General features: G+C 40.0%; 1 protein-coding gene across 1 annotated transcript; it reads left to right on the top strand.

The window, feature by feature from the left end:
- Nucleotides 1-130: 130 nt before the first annotated feature.
- On the top strand, nt 131-21989 carry LOC124286806 (cytochrome P450 3A13-like). Its single transcript, XM_046723239.1, has 14 exons — nt 131-236; nt 11094-11181; nt 11932-11984; nt 14427-14523; nt 14729-14845; nt 15020-15108; nt 15465-15616; nt 16332-16468; nt 16698-16812; nt 17039-17196; nt 17793-17881; nt 18735-18872; nt 19190-19340; nt 21818-21989. The coding sequence occupies exons 1-14, from the start codon at nt 163-165 to the stop codon at nt 21893-21895; spliced, it is 1536 nt and encodes a 511-aa protein (XP_046579195.1). The 5' UTR covers nt 131-162; the 3' UTR covers nt 21896-21989.
- Nucleotides 21990-22009: the final 20 nt, after the last annotated feature.

Here is a 22009-nt window from a genome sequence, read left to right as displayed (position 1 = left end):
CTCTTGACTTGTTTACATACGGACCGGCTCAGCGAGCAAGCGATACTGATTTAGTGTAGTGGAACCGGCTCAGCGAGCAAGTGATACTGATTTAGTGTAGTGGAACCTTGATATTGCTGTGTGTTTTGGCAGCTTTGCGAAAGAGCGACGACTCCCTTCAACATGGAGATCTTGGGCCTCGTGGACGTCCCGTTGTATGTCCTTCTAACCCTGGCGGTGGCTGTGCTGATCTATATGTGGGTAGACAATATATGTATTACTTACGTGGACCACGTATCTCAAGACGAATGTGACAGGCTCGTGTGTGGTAATCAATAGAGACTGCGTAGGCAAGGCATCGTCAGGATGAGTCGCTATGCACGATCCGAGTTCTCGTCAAATGTACGTTTAGAACTGACATGCCCCGTTAATGGAGGTACAGAAGTAAACACTGGTGTGTACACTCATTACACTGAGCTCATGCAGCGCTTTGGAGCAGTCTTCTGAAGACTGGATATTAGCGCTGTATGTATGTCTGTCTGTCTGTCTGTCTTTCTGTATGTGTCTGTATGTATGTATCTGTATATATAGAGAATACTACACGAGGTCTCATTACATACGAATTATACGAAACTCGTGACCTTCCTATGTTATAATATGTGTTTCCAACAGGTGACAATATCTGATTTAGAATGTTTCATTATATCTGTAAATGTATTAGCGTATATATTCATGTATTCATTTGTCCTGGCAAAACAAAATACTGGTGTACTCTAAACAAAATCGTTACGCTCCACTCAACTGAATATTGCCATCAGGTACTGCCACAGATGTCAGATAATTCTTTCGCGGGAAAGTTTCATTATTTATATCATTCTATGCAGTATCAAACATAATGAATTCCTGTGTAGCATGACGTCTTCTTTAAAAAAGCATTTGTACCGTAGACACAAGCTATGTTAAATGGTTTTAGACCAGTTGTTAATCATCGACAATACTTCATGACTACGAGTGAGTGAGTGCGTGCGTGTATGCGTGAGTGCGTGAGTTACTGAGTCCATTTTTCCTAATATTCTCAGCAATATCACTATGGCGAAAGGGTTACCCGTACTGAGAATCAAACCCTGGCCTTCCGCACGACGAGCCAACGCTTTAACCACAAGGCTACTCCATCACCACCGGTCATGCGCGTCTGTTTCAAACTTTGTGTAAACCCTATCATTGTTTGACACTGAAGCGATGTGTAGAGCAGTTATCACAAAGCTATGGGACATAGTGCACAGCCTGTTAAGTGGGATACATCGATGTGTACGATGCATGTGAACGCCGGGTTTTTCTCACAGTCTCTCATCCATAATATTTTCCGTCCACCCAGCTCCACTTGTAATGCAAAAAGCCCTTACAAAAATATTGGTCCTGCATGATTTTCCTCTGGCATGAAAGAATACATGATTCGTTGGTTACAACTTGTGCCTACCCACAAACATAAGTGCTTTGTCACGGGTTATGGAGGTACGTGATGCATACATACATACCCGTGAAACACTGATGATGGTTCTTTCATAATGTTTCCTTTGGGTTGGGGTTTTAAAAACAATGTTTTAATTGTTTTTTCTCGATGTAACACGTTTTTCCTAGTTTGGCCTTTTCCCCGAGGATTTACAATCTTCAAAATTGCCCTTTATATTATGTGATACGGTACTGACATAGAGAATACTACAATCGGTCTCATTACATACGAATTATACGAAACGAGTGTCCTTCCTATGGTATCTGACCGAGCGAAAGCGAGGTCAGAAACCATAGGAAAGTAATGAGACTGAGTGTGGTATTTTATTTATTACCCACGTCTTACATGCATTGAATAGACAAAATAGCCTTATTTTTCTTATTATGGTTTCATAAAGAGGTTGCGGAAGATTTTTGTTCTGTCGTACACTTTTGCATGACGTCACACTGTATTGACGTCACTACGCCATTCTCGTCTGTCCCCTTGGTAACCGACGTCACGATGCATGTCAGTTGTCATCGCCTCTCGTACAGCCTCCTACAGTAAACTACTCCGTAGCACCCCGTTTCTTGGTTTGCAACTGCTTCACTCGGCTAACATTACTGGTGGAAACATTGCGTTTATGTTTTTCGACGGATATAAGGTCTCAGTTCGACTCACAATATTAAACAGCGACACGGCAACGTTCGCAATGTTTACATTCCCACAATGCATCTAAGTTGTAAAATGAATGAATTCACGTGTTTGTTATGAATGAACAAGTAGTTCCGTCACAACGTGACCTAACTGAGAGGTCATCGGTTATCCAATCAAATCGTTAGAATCTCAGGTCAAGTCGTTACGACACAGGTCAACGCGATACGACACTCGTGTGACGTACGAGATTAGTATGCAACTGCCCATACGTTGACCACGTGGGTAATAAATAGAGAATACTACACGAGGTCACATTACATACGAATTATACGAAACGAGTGTCCTTCCTATGGTATCTGACCGAGCGAAAGCGATCGTATAAGTTTATAAGTTTCGTATAATTCGTATGTAATGAGACCGAGTGTGGTATTTTATGTATTACCCACGTCTTACATGCATTAAATTGACAAAATAGCGTATTTTTGTTATTTTTGTGGTTTCATAAGAGGTTGCGGAAGAGTTTTGTACTGTAGTACAATATCTGCATGACGTCACACTGTAATGACGTCACTGCCTTGGTAACCGACGTCACGATGCATGTCAGTTGTTATCGCCTCGTACGGCCTCCTGCAGTAACCTACTCCGTAGCACCCCGTTTCTTGGTTTGTAGTTGCTTCATTCGGCTAACATCACTGGTGGAAACATTGGGTTTATGTTTTTCGAGTTTTGTACTGTAGTACAATATCTGCATGACGTCACACTGTAATGACGTCACTGCCTTGGTAACCGACGTCACGATGCATGTCAGTTGTTATCGCCTCGTACGGCCTCCTACAGTAACCTACTCCGTAGCACCCCGTTTCTTGGTTTGTAGTTGCTTCATTCGGCTAACATCACTGGTGGAAACATTGGGTTTATGTTTTTCGACGGATATGTATGTATGTATGTATGTGTGTGTGTGTGTGTGTGTGTGTGTGTGTGTGTGTGTGTGTGTGTGTGTGTGTATGCATGTATGTACAGTACAACCAGAAATTATTGAGAATTTAAAGATTGTAAATTTTTTATTGTCTTCACTCATTACTCACGTATTAAATGTGAATATTAGCAGAACAGACCTCCAGATTCAAGGACAGGTGAACAGTTAGTATTTTGTCAAGTATTTTGCAGGCATCAATGCGGCGGGGCATACTACTGATCAAAGAAGTTAGAAAGTCGTGGTCCATGCTGTCCCAATATCGGACCACCTCTTCTTTCATTTCAGCAATATATGTCAGATTTTTCTTATTTACACTTTCCTTCATAAGTCCCCAAACATTTTCTATTGGATTTAGGTCAGGGCTATAGCTTGGCCAATCTAATAATGTCATATTTTGGGTCCGAAACCAGGCCTGTGAATGCTTTGAACGATGTTTTGGGTCGTTGTCCTGCTGGAAAATCCAAAAATTTCCATAGAACACGTGAGCAGATGAAAGTGAGTGAGTGAGTTAATATTTAACGTCACATCGGCAATATTTCAGCCATATCGTGACGAGAACATTTGATATTGAAGTGAAAAATATGTATATTATAAAAAAACCTGCCAACGAAGGGCAGTAAAACAACTAGAATATCACATATACAGATAAAACTAGTAATAGAGTCTAAAACATTTTAACCACAGGGGACAACACAATATAAAAATGGGCTATAGATCACCAACAACTGAAAGTAGGTCACCATACTAGGGTCCATGGGGACTTACAGTACCTTTGCTACCTGCATGGACCCTAGTCGGATTTACACCATCCCTTCAACCGCTGGTGATTGTAGGATAATTTAGCCAAAATCTAAATGAACGAAAATACTACGTTTAAAACTTGGTATGTGAAAATTCTACTTTTGAAGTTTTGGGACTTACATACCCTCTCAGGAGGACAATAATTTTACGCTACTTCAACCCCTTTGAGGGTACAGCCACTAACAATCTAAGTTACTAATCTAAACTACCAATCATTAAAATACATCTAGCTACAGAACATGTTAATCAGAATTCATCAATGAAGTCAATTTCTTTTAAAAACCAATAACTAAATGAGAATTAACAGTAGTAAAAGATCCTTAAGTGTTTTACACTGAAATACTTATCCCTTATGATGGAGAATTCAACACAGTCAAGCAGGATATGCTTGACCGTAACTCTTTCATCACAAGGGATACAAAACGGAGGATCTTCACCTTTTAGCAAGTATTTATGAGTATAACGCGTATGGCCAATGCGACATCGTCGCATAATGACCTCTTGAAATCTGGACTGGCAACCCAAGTAGGTATAACCGATGGTTGGTTTAATTGCATGTAATGTATTGATACCTACTTGGGCATCCCACTTCTTTTGCATAAGATCACGGATGTAAGTTCTAATGCGAGCTTTATAATCAGAATATGGAATAAGAAGTGGTGTCACCGATTTGTTGAGGGCTGCCTTGGCAGCAAGATCAGCCATTGTGTTCCCAGAAATGCCAACGTGGCTGGGTAACCAACAAAAGACGATGTCGCATTGGCCAGTAGCAAGATCATTATATAATTCGATTATTTCAATTAAAAGTGGATGTTTGCAAGAGAGATTTTTAATAGCCTGAAGGCAAGAAAGAGAGTCAGAAAATATTCTATATTGTTTATGTTTGGGATGGCTTTGAATAAATTTAAGAGCTGTTAAGATGGCGTTTGCTTCTGCTGTAAATATAGAGCTGTTATCCGGTATTCTAGAAGATATTGTTCTGGATCCAATAACAGTGGCACATGCCACTGCGCCACCATCCTTGGACCCATCTGTAAATAAGGATTTATATGTATTATGTTTACTTTTTAATTGATTATATTCTTGTTTATATTGTAATTCATTAGTTACAGATTTCTTAAACTTTGTCAGAGTTAGGTCAACTTGTGGCCTCACCAGTTGCCAAGGCGGAGAAGAAAGAAGACGGGAAGGAGCTATATTTGCGAGCTCAATGCCGGCAGCAGGAATAAAGGGCTTAATTCTGTGCCCAAGAGGCGGAACAAGAGAAGGTTTTTTGTTGTATAAATCCTCATAGAGGGGATTAAAGACACAGTTAAATGCAGGATTAGACTCGTTAGAATAGAGTTTTGTTATATACTGTAAAGATAGTTTGATACGACGTTGGGTAAGGGATGGCTAATCAGCTTCAACATAGAGACTATCAATAGGAGAGGTTCTAAAAGACCCAAGACAAAGTCTAAGGCCTTGATGGTGGACAGAATCAAGTAGTTTTAGGTTGCTTTTGCAGGCTCCACCATAAACGATGGAACCATAATCAAGTTTGGAACGTACCAGTGATCGATATAGATGTAGGAGGGTAGCTTGATCCCCTCCCCATTTAGAATTGGAAACGACTTTCAACAAGTCTAGTGCCTTCAGGCATTTAGTTTTAAGGGCTTTAATATGTGGTAGAAACGTTAAGTGTGAGTCAAAAATAATACCCAAGAACTTGGCCTCCTTCACAACTTTGATGGGTGTGCCATTTAGAGATAGTTCCGGGTCGTTATGCGGTTTGTATTTACGGCAGAAATGTATACAATTAGTTTTGGATTTAGAAAATTTAAAGCCATTTTCGAGACACCATTTATCTATCTTGTTTAAACACAACTGCAGTTGCCGTTCAATAGTATGCATATTTTTACCGCGACAAGAAATATTAAAATCATCCACAAAAAGTGATCCATCTATTGAATCATTTAAAACCTTGGATAAACTGTTTATCTTAATGCTAAACAGTGTGACAGACAAAATACTGCCTTGAGGGACACCCTGATCCTGATTATAATGGTCAGACAGGGTAGAACCCACTCGGACTTGAAATTGTCTGTCATGTAAAAAGTTGGATATAAATTGAGGCAAACGGCCCCGTAATCCAAAATCATGTAAATCTCTTAAGATACCATGTTTCCACGTAGTATCGTATGCTTTTTCTAGATCGAAAAAGATCGACACTGCATGTTGTTTATTAATTATGGCATTTTTAACAAAAGATTCCAAACGCACTAAATGATCAATTGTACTTCTGTTTTTACGGAAACCACATTGTATATCAGTTATTAAGTTGTTGGTTTCCAAGTACCAAACTAATCGATTATTGATCATGCGTTCCATGGTTTTGCAAACGCAGCTAGTGAGTGAAATTGGTCGATAATTAGAAGGATCGGTATGATCACGTCCAGGTTTTGGAATTGGAACAATTATTGCATCACGCCATGAAGAAGGAAATTCACCAGACGTCCAAATACTATCAAAGATATGTAAAAGTGTCTCTAAACAGGATTCTGGTAGGTGCTTCAGGAGTTGATAATGTATGTTATCAGCTCCTGCAGCAATATCGTGAAACTTGGTCAAGAGCTTTATGAAGCTCATGAATAGAAAATAATTCATTATAGTCTTCCCCATTATCCGTGTTGAAATTAATAGGATACTTTTCTTGTTGCTGTTGATAGTTTTGAAATTTAGGTACATAGTTAGAGGAGGAAGAGTGCTTAGCCAAAGTTTCACCTAGTTTATTTGCAATATCTGAAGTATCTGTTAATAATTCATTTCCATTTTAAGATGGCGGATGCCAGTTTTAGAGCCTTTACCTTTGATTTTTTGTACCATATTCCAAACCTTGGACATGGGTGTACGTGAATTGATGTTTGATACATAATTTCTCCAGGATTGACGTTTACTTTGTTTTAAAAGTACGCCGAGCTTTGGCATTTAAGATCTTAAATTTATTGAGATTATGGACCATAGGATGGCGACGGAAATAGTGTTCAGCTTTTTCCGTGCCTTCCTTGCTTGTTTACAGTTGTCATCAAACCATGGTTTTCGTATGTGAGCAACAGCAGAGGACTTAGGAATACATTCATCAGCAATTATATTGAGTTCATCAGAGAAACATTTTATGGGATCAAGAGTGCCCATGAAAAGTGCAGGTTTCAATTTGCTAGTGCAAAGCGTTTCATATAAAAGCCAATCAGCTTTTTAAAATTCCATCGTGATGACGGAGGAACGTCAGATGGGGACACAGGTTTCAAAATGGTTGGAAAGTGGTCACTTCCACAGAGGTCATCGTGGACTGACCATGTGAATTCATTCAACAAATTTGAATCTGCAAGAGACAGAATCTAGTGACGAATACGTACCTGAAGCAGGATGTAGGTAAGTTTCTGAGTCATCATTAAAGATGCACAGGTCATTATTAGATATAAAATCCTCGATCACTTTTCCTTTTTGATTAATGGATGGACTTTCCCATAAAGGATTGTGCCCATTTAGATCCCCATGATTATACATGGTTTTGGGAGCTGGTCGTATAGCTTTGAAGCTCACTCAGATGAAGACCCAAAGAAGGAGGAAGATATAAAGAGCAAAGTGTTAATGTAATATGCAAGGTGAGCCGAACTGCCACAGCTTGCAGATTTGTATTTAGGGAACAGGACTATGAATGATGCCCTGTCGCACCAAAATAGAAGCGCCTCCAGTAGCCTTATCACCAGGAGGGGAAAAGGACTGAAATGAAATGTATTGCCTCAAATCAAATTTATCTGTGTTTTTGAGATATGTTTCTTGTAAGCATATAGCTGAGGGATTTATATCTTGAGTTAATAATTGCAATTCATTAGAATTATGCCTAAGTCCTCTGCAATTCCACTGAAGTAGATTGGAATAGGTCATGGTGGTTCGATTGGAGTCCTTTCACGTGAACGTGAAGAAGTGTTATGGTAGGTAGATGGAGTAACATCCATCTCTAATGGCTCAAAGAAATTTTGAAGTTCCACTGATGTTTCAACAGGAGTGGCAATCTTCGTTGTAATTTTCTTATTTTGTTTCTTCTTTTGTTTTTTGGACAGGTCAGTTGATGATTTTTCCAGATCTGATGTTTCAGGAGCTGGAATGGACTGAGATGTTGAAGGGATGTTACGTTGTTGACTGTCTGTAGAAATTGCTTGACTGTTCGACGATTTAGAAACAGGCTGAGGGTGTTCGGATTTTGCCCATGTCAAGTCAGTTTGACATTCTACAGATTTAGTGGAAGGTGCGTGAGAGTGAGAGACAGTTGCAGCATAAGTTTGCGTTGAGGGAGGTGAACGGCTCGTGACAACTTTTTTAGCTTCTTGAAAGGAAATGTTGTTTTGACATTTCACTGTCAAAACGTCCTTTTCAAGTATCCACAAAGGACAAGATTTAGAAGCAGCGTCATGTTGACCCTTACAATTCACGCATTTCAGTTCTGCTCTACAACCACTGCCTTCATGATTACCTCCACACCGAGGGCACGCAGAAGGTCGATTGCAGAATTTTGAACCATGTCCAAATTTCTGACAATTGTAACACCGGAGCGGATTGGGTACATATACATCCACTCCGATGTTGAAATAGCCAGCTTTAATGGATGTCGGGATAGCAGTCAGTGAAAATGTGAACAAATATGTATTTGTTGGAACAGATACATCTCCATCTCTTCTCATGAAGCGTTTCACTGAGGTAACATATTGTCCAGAAAGTTCTTTTAAGATGTCTTCCTCAGTCATTTCCGCGAGACAACGGGCTCTGTCGCGGATGATCCCTCGACTCGAATTTAAAGTTCTGTGCTCAGAAACTGAAACTTCAGTGTTTGCAAATGTGGAACATTTCAAAAGGTTAATAGCTTGCTGCCTCCGTGCACACTCAATCAAGAGGGAGCCGCCTCGGAGACGTGAAACATTTATCACCTCACCACAAATACCTTCGATTGCCTTGGAAATTGCAAACGGGTTGATCTTTAACGGAAGACCATTCTTAGATTCAACAACAACAAATCGTGCCCAAGAATTAGAATTTTGTGGAAGAGAAACATCATCATCAGACGACAATATCTCAGCTTCCAAACGTCTCTTTTTTTCATTTCGGTTAGAACCAGAGTGATTGTGAGCCATGATTATATCAAAGAGATTCGACAACCCTGCTCCCCACCCACCATGGAGTGTCAACGAGGACGGTGTCTCACAGCATTGGGTCTCCAGCATGCAAACACCAGGGATACAGGGGTGCTATACTCCAGCAAATATGACATGAATTGCTATATCTGTGTAATAAGTTCACTGTCAGGCTGGTTCTGCCCATAACAATAACTTATAAACATACAGAATTCAGCGGTCAACATCACCAGATTGGCCCATGAGCCACCGCCTTCTGGCATAGGACTCTAGGCAATATAATATCATGAATAACTGAAATTTTGAAAAGCCAAGACCAAATAACAAATCAAATTTGTGCAATTATACCCACTATGCACAGGGCCTGGCGTGACCAGCCGATTGGTAGAACCGGGCCCATTCTACCACCCGTCTAGGTGAAGTAAGGGTCGAAGTGGTGTATTGGGCAAAGGAACGCTGTTCCTGGAACCCTTGCCCTCAACCACCAGAATCCCGTCCTCCACCGACACAGGGGCGCAACCCACGGCAAACGGGTTGGTGGACCAAATTTCCCCCCCGGGTCCACAACGGGGGTTGAAGGGCGCTTAGCGTTACCCAGCACCCACCACGAGGAGGTGGCCCTTCATGGGTGCCACAGATGAAAGTAAATGTCCCTCTAGAATATCTGTGTACCGCTCACTGTTCATATTCCCTTCAAATACACAGAGGGGGCGTTGCCCCTAACACAGATATGCCACCCCACACGTTAAATTTCGGACTGTACTTTGGGCGCTGATACATAGGTTTTTCAGTTTGTTTGATCCAGAATTTCAGTGTATTAGGAAACAGCCACACAGAACTTTCATCTGAGAAAATCACATTGTCCCAGTTAAACTTTCTATGCTGTAAGCACCAGTTCAACCTTGGCACCTTTTGTTCAGGTTTCATGATCGATGATGGAAACTGTCGACTTTTCTGCCAACCCATTGCACGCAGCTCTTTCCTCATTGTCTCCTTACAGACAGCCACAGTTCCTCTATCAATCATATCAAGCCTTAAGTTTTCTAAACTCCTTTTTTGTTTTTAGAAACAAGAATACCAAGCCGCCTCCTGTCACCGACAGTCAATTTTCTGGGCCTACCTGCGCCTCCCTGGTGCTCAATGCCATATCCATTTGCAATATTTTTCAAAACACGATAAGGGGCGGTGGGGTAGTCTAGTGGTTAAAGCGTTGGCTTGTCACGCCGAAGACCCGGGTTAGAATCGCCACATGTGTACAATGAGTGAAGCCCATTTCTGGTGTCCCCCGCCGTGATATTGCTGGAATATTGCAAAAAGCGGCGTAACACCAAACTCAGTCAGTCAGTCAGTCAGTCAGTCAGACAGTCAAAAGACGATAAACAGTGGACAAAGGCATGCCTTTTCTACTTGAAATCACTTTAGCTGATCTGATGTCCTTGATATAATTCTCTAAAATCAAATTCCTCTTCTCTAAATCCACTATACTGAGGATCACTGAAAATGTCGTCTGCTAGCAAGTAAACAAAGGGGGATTACTCTCACAAACTAATGAAAAAGGATTAACGGAGTTGTCTCTCTTGAATGAAACCAAGCACTTGATAGCTGGTCAAGGTTGTTTATATTAGAAATCCATTTAACCAAATTCCTAAAATTCTCAATAATTTCTGGTCATACTATATGTACGTACGTTACATGTGCTGGGATCGCCTTCTATCGCCTTGAATAGCACTGGGGTTATATCACGCCAATGGATGTAGACTTCGAAACAGACCATAAAAAGCTAGAAATGACATGAGGGGCGGGAATAGAGGCTCGCTAGTGTTTACCCTCCGTAAATACAGGGATCATCTGCGAAGAAGAAATTATCATCCAAACTGAATCTTTAGAACGTCGTAGAAATACGCGTCCATAGAAATACGCTTTCATTTGAACAACTTGTCTAAAGTGTGGATGTGACTTGAATTGTGGATATAATCGTAAGTTGGGACTTGTGCAAGACAATATAATGATGCATATTTTTCAGACATGGAACCTGGAACTTCAATTACTTCAAAAAACAGGGCATCTCTGGACCAAAACCGTTCCCTCTTTTAGGAAACAGCTTCTCTCTTGTAGGTTGAGTTAATTATTCGTGTAACATTGGTGATGAAATTGTATATATATATATATATATATATAAAACATTATCTTTAAAATGAATGACCAGATGTTAGGTTGTTTTTCACAGGACATGGCGACATGTTTGTGTATAATATAAAAAGAAGCAACGCAGAACGTTTCACGTTTGGGAAATCATACTTGCAGGTCTCGTCTGCTCTAGTGTATATGAATATCATGTTCAGCTTCAGAAAGCTGTGCTTGTATGTGCATTGTATAGATAGTTCTGCGTTTCACATTTGGGAAATCATACTTGCAGGTCTCGTCTGCTCTAGTGTATATGGATATCATGTTCAGCTTCAGAAAGCTGTGCTTGTATGTGCATTGTATAGATAGTTCTGCGTTTCACATTTGGGAAATTATACTTGCAGGTCTCGTCTGCTCTAATGTATATGAATATCATGTTCAGCTTCAGAAAGCTGTGCTTGTATGTGCATTGTATAGATACAGAAGTTCTCGAAATTGATGTTGATAAAACATGTTTACTCGCAGACCAAGTGACACTATGGGCAGCAGTTCATATAGTTAGTTCTCATATTTATTCCACAATCCTCGTTGCTGTAGTGAAAATATATGCATATCATTGTCTCTCTATATTGACATCTAAACTGCTGGTCATATATCCAGACGAGCTGCAGTCCATGGCGCCATTTTTCAGAAAGGACGTAGAATGCAGAAAACCTATGTTATTTTTCTATTTACAGTTATTCTTCCACAAATTCAAAGAATGGAACCGAAAGTACGGAAATGTATATGGGTAGGTGCATCTCATACACTTATTGATTTGTCTTCCGGGTAATCTGGACAGCAGAACCAGCATCCTGTTCTCGACATTGCATGCATTGCAATCGGCAACAATGCGCGAAGCTACTGGTTTGGTTACTAGTATGCAGAAACCTTTTCTCATCCCAGTTGTTTCTAGAATGAGTGACCCGACGCAAGGGAGACCTCAGACGTTAATAATGTAGGTGATAACTGGGATATGTGAAGCAAACCAACACAACAGGAACTTTCTTCACTCAAAGTCATATTGAGGGTTCTCAGAGATCAGGTAATACACAGGTGACATATGGCTATTATTGTTGTTTACATATACTCTGTTGCCTGTGTTTAAATTTCGTATGGTGACATTCTCAAAGTGTAAGTATTACTGTACATATGTATTCTCCTTTAAAATCTGTACTAAAATTCCTATATATGTGTGCAGACTTGGACTAGTCGCTATATGGCTGAAATAATGCCAATGCGACGACAATTTTTTACTGACACACTAAATCTACTAATAGTTTTCCAAAATGTTAGCAATGTTACATTTTAAAGATAATGTATCTGAAGTTTTTATGTCTTGGCCTCATCTACTTCTGTATACCTGAGGCTCTGCCTGGGAGCTTTTAGGACCTCTCCGGTAGACAGTCTATATGCAGAGGCTAACGAACCTTCCCTTCAACAACGCCGCATTAAACTTTCACTGCAGTATATCACTAAACTACGTTCAAATCAGTCCAATCCAGCATACAATTGTGTTTTCAACCCTCTCTATGAAAACTTGTTTGCTAAACTGCCAAGCCTGGTTCCACCACTTGGAATCAGAATTCAACCACACATATCTGCAGCTAAAATTGATCTCAATAGCATAGCACCTTACCGACTCCTGTCTTCACCACCCTGGCAGATGGTGAAACCACAGGTCGATCTTACCCTCACTAAATTCCAAAAGTCTGACACAAATCCCTTGGTGTTCCAGCAGGAATACATCCAGTTACGTTCCAAGTATGACACCCATAGATCCATTTTCACAGACGGTTCCAAGGATGAGGGCCAAGTCGCCAGTGCTCAGTCATTGGATCTTAGACTGTCTCCTCTAGGATTGCCGACAACAGTTCCATTTTCACAGCCGAGGCCAAAGCTATCTTTTCAGCTCTGACCTATATTAAACAGCAGAATCATTCCAAAAACTTCATCGTTTTCACAGATTCATGATCTTCGCTTCAAGCACTTCAAAATGTTACTTCAAGTCACCCCATCATTCTGGACATTTTAGAACTTTATAACGACCTCTCTACTGGCCAATGCGACATCGTCCTCTGCTGGTTGCCGGGTCACGTCGGCATAGCAGGTAACACCAAGGCCGATGCTGCAGCAAAAGCAGCTCTTGACAAGCCCTTAGCTCCACTGCTGATCCCGTACAGTGATTTCAAACCCACTATCAAAAGCTATACTCGGGACCTGATGCAAAAACGATGGGACTCAAGTAGGAAGAAATAAACTGTATGAATTGAAACCAACAATTGGTTATACCTACTTGGGTTGTCAGTCAAGACGTGATGAGGTAATTCTACGACGATGTCGTATTGGCCACAGCCGATTTACGCATGACTATCTGCTGAAAACGGATGGGGATGGACCCCCCATGTGTGTCTCTTGCGATGAAGTTTTCACCATCAAGCATATTCTGCTTGAATGCGTGGACTTATCGTCTGCAAGCGACTCACATTATGATGCAACAAACCTAAAAGATCTGTTCTCCCGCGTGAGCGCTCATCTGATAGTGAAGTACCTGAGGGAAGTTGATCTGTATCATAAATTGTAACTGTGAAATGTAACTATCATAAATTGTAACTGTGAAATGTGACTAACAAATTGCCTGCCTTTAAATTTGATGCTATTACTTTTTCTGCTTTTAAATGACAATGTAATGAATATATGTTTTTGAAATAAAACTCATTCCGAGTATGTACTTACAATGTTTATTAATGCAAACTTGTTCTCGTCACTATATGGCTGGAATAATGCCGATGTGACGCAAAACCCAACTCAACTCAACTGTTATCAGTTACTTGTTTCTGAAGGTAGACTCAAACCTTTCCATCATCACTACCAGTTGGGATTCCGGGATGGAACTAGTCCCCATGGAGTAAGCTAGTCGACTAAAATAGAACGGATGGTCTGGCTTAGTGACATAACAGATTGTGTGACATCTTGCTCGGGTGTCGTTTCTGGTCGTTGATTCACCTGGTCTGTATGTAATAAGTTGCGACGCGGCATGAAATAACTGCTGTATAACAAACTACTCATTCAATTAGTCAAGTTGTTACTGTCACAACTAGTTGACATTGTTGGAATGGCAAACCGTTATCCAATATATAACAAGCAAATGTAATGTTACGTTTTTTCATACCATGTTGTTTCTTCACCTTAGCATATTTATTGGAAGAACACCAGCCTATGTTATATCGGATCTGGACATTCTGAAGGAGGTGTTTGTCAAGAGCTTCAACACTTTCAGAAACAGGATGGTAAACAATTCTTTCAAGTATCTTACCTATGACATTGTCGCAGAGGCAATTACGCTATTATTGTAACGGACTATCTGGGAAAAATATATCTCCAATTATTAAATAGAGATCTGTTAAACGTGATATTCACTGTCATGGTGGGATTATTACAACTGAATGTTACATGCATGTCTTGTGTTAAAGTTGCTGTTCAATATGTTTCCAGAAATTCACACTCGTGGCCTATCCATTAAATTTGGGCTTGTTTTTCTTGAACGATGAGCACTGGCGGAGGGTGAGAAGCATCTTAACACCGAGCTTCAGCAGCGGCAAACTGAGGAAGGTGAGCCACTGTAGCTCTTTATGTAGGGTAAATATCCCGGTTAGAAAATCCGTATCAGAAACAAACATGTCACACTATACTGTCACGGATCTGACGCGAACCTGTCCTTTCGTCCATAGGCGTATTATATATACCATTTCAATACATTCTATAGGTTATGTTTTGGGATTCTAGATGTGCGCTGCCATCAACGATTGCTCAACGACTCTCACAACTAATTTCTCTAAAGCCATTGGGAAAAAGGAAGGGGTGATCATGAAAGAGTAAGTATTGTGTTAACATCAAATGCGAAGAAATGGATATTCTTTAACTCGAGTATTAGGTTTCAAGCACAGATGCTATTAATATTGCAAGCTTTTGTATTCGGTATTCTTCTTCTTCTTGGACGTGCGTTAAAGGGGCGAGATTGCATTATAGCAATGCTTTATCTGAACGCTGAACGCCCTGGCTAACGACTAAAACATTAATTTTCATCTTAAAACCATGTACGCCATTTCATCCCTGTTGTTAATTTATAAGCACATTTTGCAGAGCGTGGCCCTTTCTGATGTAAATTTGTTCCAGTCCGATCTTGTATTTATCTCATTCAAAAATATATATATGTTGCAATACTTTTCAGTTACTTTGGAGCTTACACCATGGACGTGATTGCACGGACTGCCTTTGGTATAAAAGTCGATTCTCAGAACGATTTCAGCAATGAATTTGTCGCTAATGCTAAGGTGGTGTTTACACAATCAAAGCCAAAACGACTACTACCAATGATAGCACGTAAGTTACATACTTCTTACAGACATGTCTCTTCCTTCAACAGCCTTGTCTGGATGGGGTGTTTTGTTTAATCAAGGAGCATATCACAATTGCCACAATTTACGCAAGTGGTTCAACCGATAAAAGAGAATAATGTAACAGTACACTAAATGATTTGACCTGAAGAAATCTTCATGGCATTTTATATTTCCATAGTTTCATAAAAACGACCCCATACAAGGAGAGAGACATTACAGGGGTCACCCAATGTAATACCAAATGATCGTGTCAAAGATCAACCAATACCCTATAAACAAATAGGGAATAACTTTCTGTACATTTACAGAAAATATTTCTGACAGAAGGAATTATTATATCATGTGTTCAAACCTAAGCTAGTAGTTTATCTGTGACTTGAAAACGCCCAACAAATTGTTGTATTTTACGTCGCACTGAAAAATATTTCTCCTATATGACGGCGGTCTGTAAATAATCGTGTCTGGACCGGACAATCCAGTGACTGTCATCATGAACAACGATCTACACAGTTGGGAAACGATGGCAAACATTAAAAGAAACCATCCTATCCCGTCAGTCGCCTTTTGCAACAAGCATGGGTTGCTGAAAGCCCGGATCTCCTCGCGGTCTCCTCCCACACTAAGATGTCACGTCGTCATAATTATTTGCCAATCCCACAATCGTTGAAACATAATTCACTTGTTTTCCTCTTTTGCAGTCTTCTGTCCACCATTGGTGTGGGTTATCCGGAAACTTGGAGTCCGATTTTTTCGGAACAGCGTCATGAGTTTTTTTCAAGCAAACATCGTGGAAATGATCAAACAACGACAGAACGACTCAAAGGAAAACCGAGAGGTTAGATATAACTGTGGAACGCTGGCTCTTTGTTGTGGTCTATTTATCATAATGTGTCTTGATATACAGGTGTGAATATAGGTTAATGGAATTGATTTTCTGTTCCACAGTCTGCTTGTCTCGTCATGGTTACCGCATAGGTTTATCATTATCCATTAATTCAACCTATATTAGACATTAAATACATTCTTTTATAAGAGTCCCACAAGAAAGCATATGGTATTTACAGCAGAGAATCGACTTCCTACAACTCTTGGTGGACGCTGAGATAACGGATGATACAGTTAAACAAGAAAACGGTCATGTAACCAATGGGCAGGCTTCAGAGAAACAAACAGTCAGACGTGAGTACAGAAACACCTCTGAGTCTGCTGAGTGTGAACGTGGCTTTGAACAGTATGTCACTCATGTGGCGGGCAGTGCCTTCGTGTATTGCATATCACCATGCATCGACAACGTGATCCACACTCGATTGTTCACTGCATTATATCTGTAATGAAACTGTGCGAGGCGTTAAGTGTCTAATAGAAAACCCTGTGTGCATATTCCATAGTACGATTACTTTTACAGGTTTAACAACGGATGAAATAGTTGGCCAAGGGATATTGTTCTTCGTTGCTGGATACGAAACAACGGCTTCCACGCTGAACTTTGCATCACACAGTCTCGCCATGAATCCGGATGCACAGGAGAAGGCATATAATGAAATCAAAGAGATGCTTGGGAATGTCAGTATGAACGCTTGGGTGCTTTGATAAGTTCACACTTAACCTTATGATATAACGAGCACACCCGCATTAGAGGGATTCATTCGGAAACATTATTGTTATTGTCAAGTGAAAAGACAATTGTAAATATTATATCGAAGTGACGATTTCTCCTCATCTAGTCATAGCTAGGATCGTCTCAGGGATTTGAGATTTATGAAATGTTCGTGTACTTCTCGTAATCCAAGATTGCAATGTAGGGTTTATGGTCGTTTTATCTCGTGAAACAACACGATGGTAGGAATACTTGTTCAGAAACTGAAGAAACAATGTCACAAGAAGTTCTGCCGAAGTGACGATTTCCCCTGATATAGTCAGAGCAAGGATCGTCTCAGGGATTTGCGAATTAGAGAATGTTCGTGTACTTCTCGTAGGTCAAGATCGCAGTGTTGAGTTTATGGTCGTTTTATCTCATGAAACATTGCGGAAACAACACGATGATAGGAATACAGAAACAGAAGAAAAAATGTTAAAAGAAATTCTGCTTGAAGCTCTCGATGAATCTCTCACATAAGGTAACAGTCAGTAGCAGACATAGTCTTTTTCCTCTATCCTAGGAGGAACCAAACTACGACAACACTGGGAAACTGAAGTATCTGGACAACATCATCACTGAAACGCTCAGACTCTACCCACCTGTTATTGCGTAAGTTAAAAAAAAAATAATACAAATTGAAGCCCAGTCGTGGCAGGTGCCATTTATGTTGGATAAGAAACAGGACACAAAGAATTGACTTGAGGGAGATATATTGAATATAGGCGTCTCAAAGTATGTTAGATGGCAAAGTAAAGTATGTTAGATGGCAAAGTTAGATGGCAAAGTAAAGTATGTTAGATGGCAAAGTAAAGTATGTTAGATGGCAAAGTAAAGTATGCCTATTTACATACAAGAAATGTTTATTGTTATATCTAAAAGGCAACAAACAATTGTTCAAGTTCCACAACCTGCGCGTATGAATAAAATCATCATAATCAAAGCCTCGACATCTGCCGTTTTACTTTGTTTAGCGTGCATTCACCTGCATGACAATAAAGTGCTTTTCCTGTTATTTACGGTGTGTAGTAGAGATGGGGTATTGTTTTGCAAGGGGGTGTCTAAGTCTATCATACACTTATGTGTCACTGTCCAATGTATTCATCCAATGGAAAAAAAGGTATATCGTGTGAAGTTCACATGAAGACAATATTTAGAATTTCAACAGTGTTTAGGAAGTCTTTGGTGAAATAGGGTTGGCAATTTAATCTATGCTCAGTGTATAGAAGTCCAATTCGTTTCTAATTAAGACATACATTACATACACCTTTTTATAAGTAAAATCTGATCAGCAGATATATCAATATTTACAGTGTGCAGTAGACACGAGATGGGATATTGTTTTGCAAGGGGTGTCCCAGTCTATCATACACTTATACGTCATGGTCATATTCGTCCAATGGAAAAACAATATACCGCGTGAAGTTCATATTAAAACATATTCAGAATTGATTGTTTATTTCAGATTGCATCGCAGAGCTTCTGAGAATATTCAGATCAAGGACCTGACAGTCTATGAGGGTCAAACTGTCTCTGTGCCTACATTTGCACTACAGAGAGACCCTAAGCTCTTCAAAGATCCAGATTCCTTCAAACCTGAAAGGTAATGCAAACCGCCAAACGTATCTAAATGGTACCGCTGTAGTGACCCCACGTATTGACCCGGCAGAAGCCCACCTACATGCATTGTTTCACCAGCATACATTCGCATGTACACACACCGATGCTGTGATCAGTTGCTGTCAGATCTTTAAAAGACCCCTTTCTTATCTCAGCGTGCTTCAACATATCCTCTTTCTTAGCTTAATATGGTTCAGTTCAGTTATGCCTTTACATCAGCAGACAGATTATGTGTAATACATGACTGGAGATATTTATCAGCGCATTTATCAATATTTTATTTACTGTGATATTTTTCAGACATGATGAAAAATCAAACCCACTGTCCTTCTTGGCGTTCGGATACGGTCCACGAATTTGTATTGGGATGCGTCTGGCTCTGATTGAGGCTAAAATAGCCCTGGTTCATGTTCTGAGAGCTGTGAAGTTTGAACGTATGCCTGACACACAGGTATAAGTATTTGTGTATTCATCATCATCATCATCATCATCATCATCATCATCATCATCATCTCTTTCGACATCTCAACGATTGTCATCTGCATCATTGTCAGCATGGGAATCCAAACTCCGAAGGCAAGCAGTGATTATCACATCTGATCTCTAGAGTTTCTTACTTTTAAAAGTAACCGTTTTCTAACATTTAGAAGTGTTTTAATGGTGTAGACAATTACATAAATGTACATTCAAATGATTCCTTAATTTGAAACCTTATACATCGAATTTAATGCTCAACATATTCCCTCTTTAAGAATATTTTCATGGAAAGCACTGCTTACCTAAAGTAACTATAAAACCCTATCACATTGAACTGGCGAGATTCAGATGTAACTAAAAGGATGGAACGATTTCTGGCGATCTGTCGAGAACACACAAGTTACCAGTTTTGTGATTTACAAAATAGCATTTCTGACTAATATATCCGTTGTATCCTCAAAACAGTTCATTGATAAACGTTATACCCGTTTTCCGAGTTTAGAGCTATCACAGTTAATGGCAAGTAACAACGTAGGGCGAAACCGCTTTATCAGTGGCTCAAGGGAGGTTACGCTCTCTCACGACATCGGACATGCGAATGTTGGCCCACATTCGAGTGAGTGAGTGAGTGAGTTGAGTTTTACGCCGCACTCAGCAATATTCCAGCTATATGGCGGTGGTCTGTAAATAATCGAGTCTGGACCAGATTATCTTGTGATCAACAGCATGAGCATCGATCTGCGCAATTGGGAACCGATGACATGTGTCAACCAAGTCAGCGAGCCTGACAACCCGATCCCGTTCGTCGCCCTTTACGACAAGCATGGGTTACTGAAGATCAATATTCTAACCCGGACCATCACGGGTGGCCGAAATTCGAAACTAAACAGCATTTGACACGTTGTCGACAAGAAATCACAGATATCTGACGAATTAAATACTGATAAATGCAATATAAGTGCCCCTTATTACGTTATGATGAACGTACCGTGTCTGTTCATCAAGCTCAAGCAATTTGGTTTTGCTATGTTCCAGTCTCACGATCCCCATTTTGTTTGACCTTTTATCTTGGTACCCTCAAAAAACGCAAAATCTACAATAAATGAATCAAAAACTTCAGGAAACAAAATATACAAGAAATATTTTGTGTTTGAGACTGATAGAAGTCCCCTAGAATCACACTTAGATATAAAAGTTCATAAATAAGCAATTTGAAATTACAATCGCTTGTTAAAGTGACTCCCCCCTTCATGTTGACTGAAAGAGCTTGTTTTGGGGACACTACCGATCCCCCTTTCAGATGACGTAATCATAAGGGCATAGCTTATTCTTATGTTTTCACTTATGCATACATGATGCCAAGGGTTCAAACTACATACTGAATGGTCACACAAGTGTCAGCTCACAATATATTGTAAACAGTGCCAGCTTGAATATCTGGACACAATGTTTTTGAAAGCTTAAAATGGGGTTGTCCTTAAAAAATAGCCCCCGACAAAATATAAATCAGGCAATCTAAATCTTTGACTGTTGATCATGACGGGACTGAAGATATTTTATATGACATTATCTAAAGGGCATACCATTATCCAGGAGGTATCAAAAAACAAATCGTTTTCATTTTTGTGTTGTGAAGACAAATATCTGGTTGACCACATTAACCACATAAGTGAAATTTATTGCTAACGATTCCTTCAAAACAAAATGAAAGCTTTTCAAACATTGGACATCGAGAATATAGTTAGGCTACGTACTTGATCGACCCTCGCACATTAAAACCATTCTTTCAAAGTCTTAGGTTTGTTATTGCTTATTGAAATAATTCTCCTAATTTCTAAGTGTTTGGGAAGGTCCAGTGTATGAAATAAGCAACAACACGATTAGCAGTGCACTGGACCATGAACTTGTTGTTAAAAGCTGTAGGGTTTATAGGCTGTAGGGGTTTGGAGATGTTACTGTTCATCACAGTATACATACCTAGTCTGTTCATCATGCTGTACGTACCTCGTCTGTTCATTACGATGCACGTACCTAGTCTGTCATCATGATGCACGTACCTAGTCTGTTCATTATGATGTACGCACCTAGTCTGTTCATCTTGATGTACGCACCTAGTCTGTTCTTCTTGATGTACGCACCTAGTTTGTCCATCACGATGCACGTACCTAGTCTGTTCATCACGATGTACATACCTAGTTTGTTCATCACGATGCACGTACCTAGTCTATTCATCACGATGTACGCACCTTGTCTGATGATCATAATGGACTTAACTACCCCAGTGTCGTGATGTCCTACTCATAACATGATACGCCTCTGTGGCGCAGTCATAACATTAAGTAGTCAATAATTAATTCTTACAATGATGTTCAGCATAATACGTGTTCTTCATAATTACGCGACTAAATGTGAAGATCAACAGAAATATAAACGTAAATATTTTGTTTACAGGAAGTATTGACGTTTAAGGTGTCCGGCATTCTCCAAACAGAAAAGGACATCAAGCTGAAAGTATCTCCAAGATGCTGAGCTATGGGAAGAGGCACCTGCAGTACTCTTATGATAAGAAGAAAGGAGAGAGAAAAGTTACAAAACTTGTAACTGTCTCATGATTCAGTCGATTGCTGTGAGGGGTATACCACT

This window comes from Haliotis rubra, unplaced genomic scaffold (assembly GCF_003918875.1).
Source record: "Haliotis rubra isolate DU_JTF1 unplaced genomic scaffold, ASM391887v1 Scf391, whole genome shotgun sequence".
In the NCBI taxonomy this organism is placed as follows: Eukaryota; Metazoa; Mollusca; class Gastropoda; order Lepetellida; family Haliotidae; genus Haliotis; species Haliotis rubra.
The sequence above is the reverse complement of the archived record's forward strand: the minus strand, read 5'-3'. Positions and strand labels throughout refer to the sequence as shown.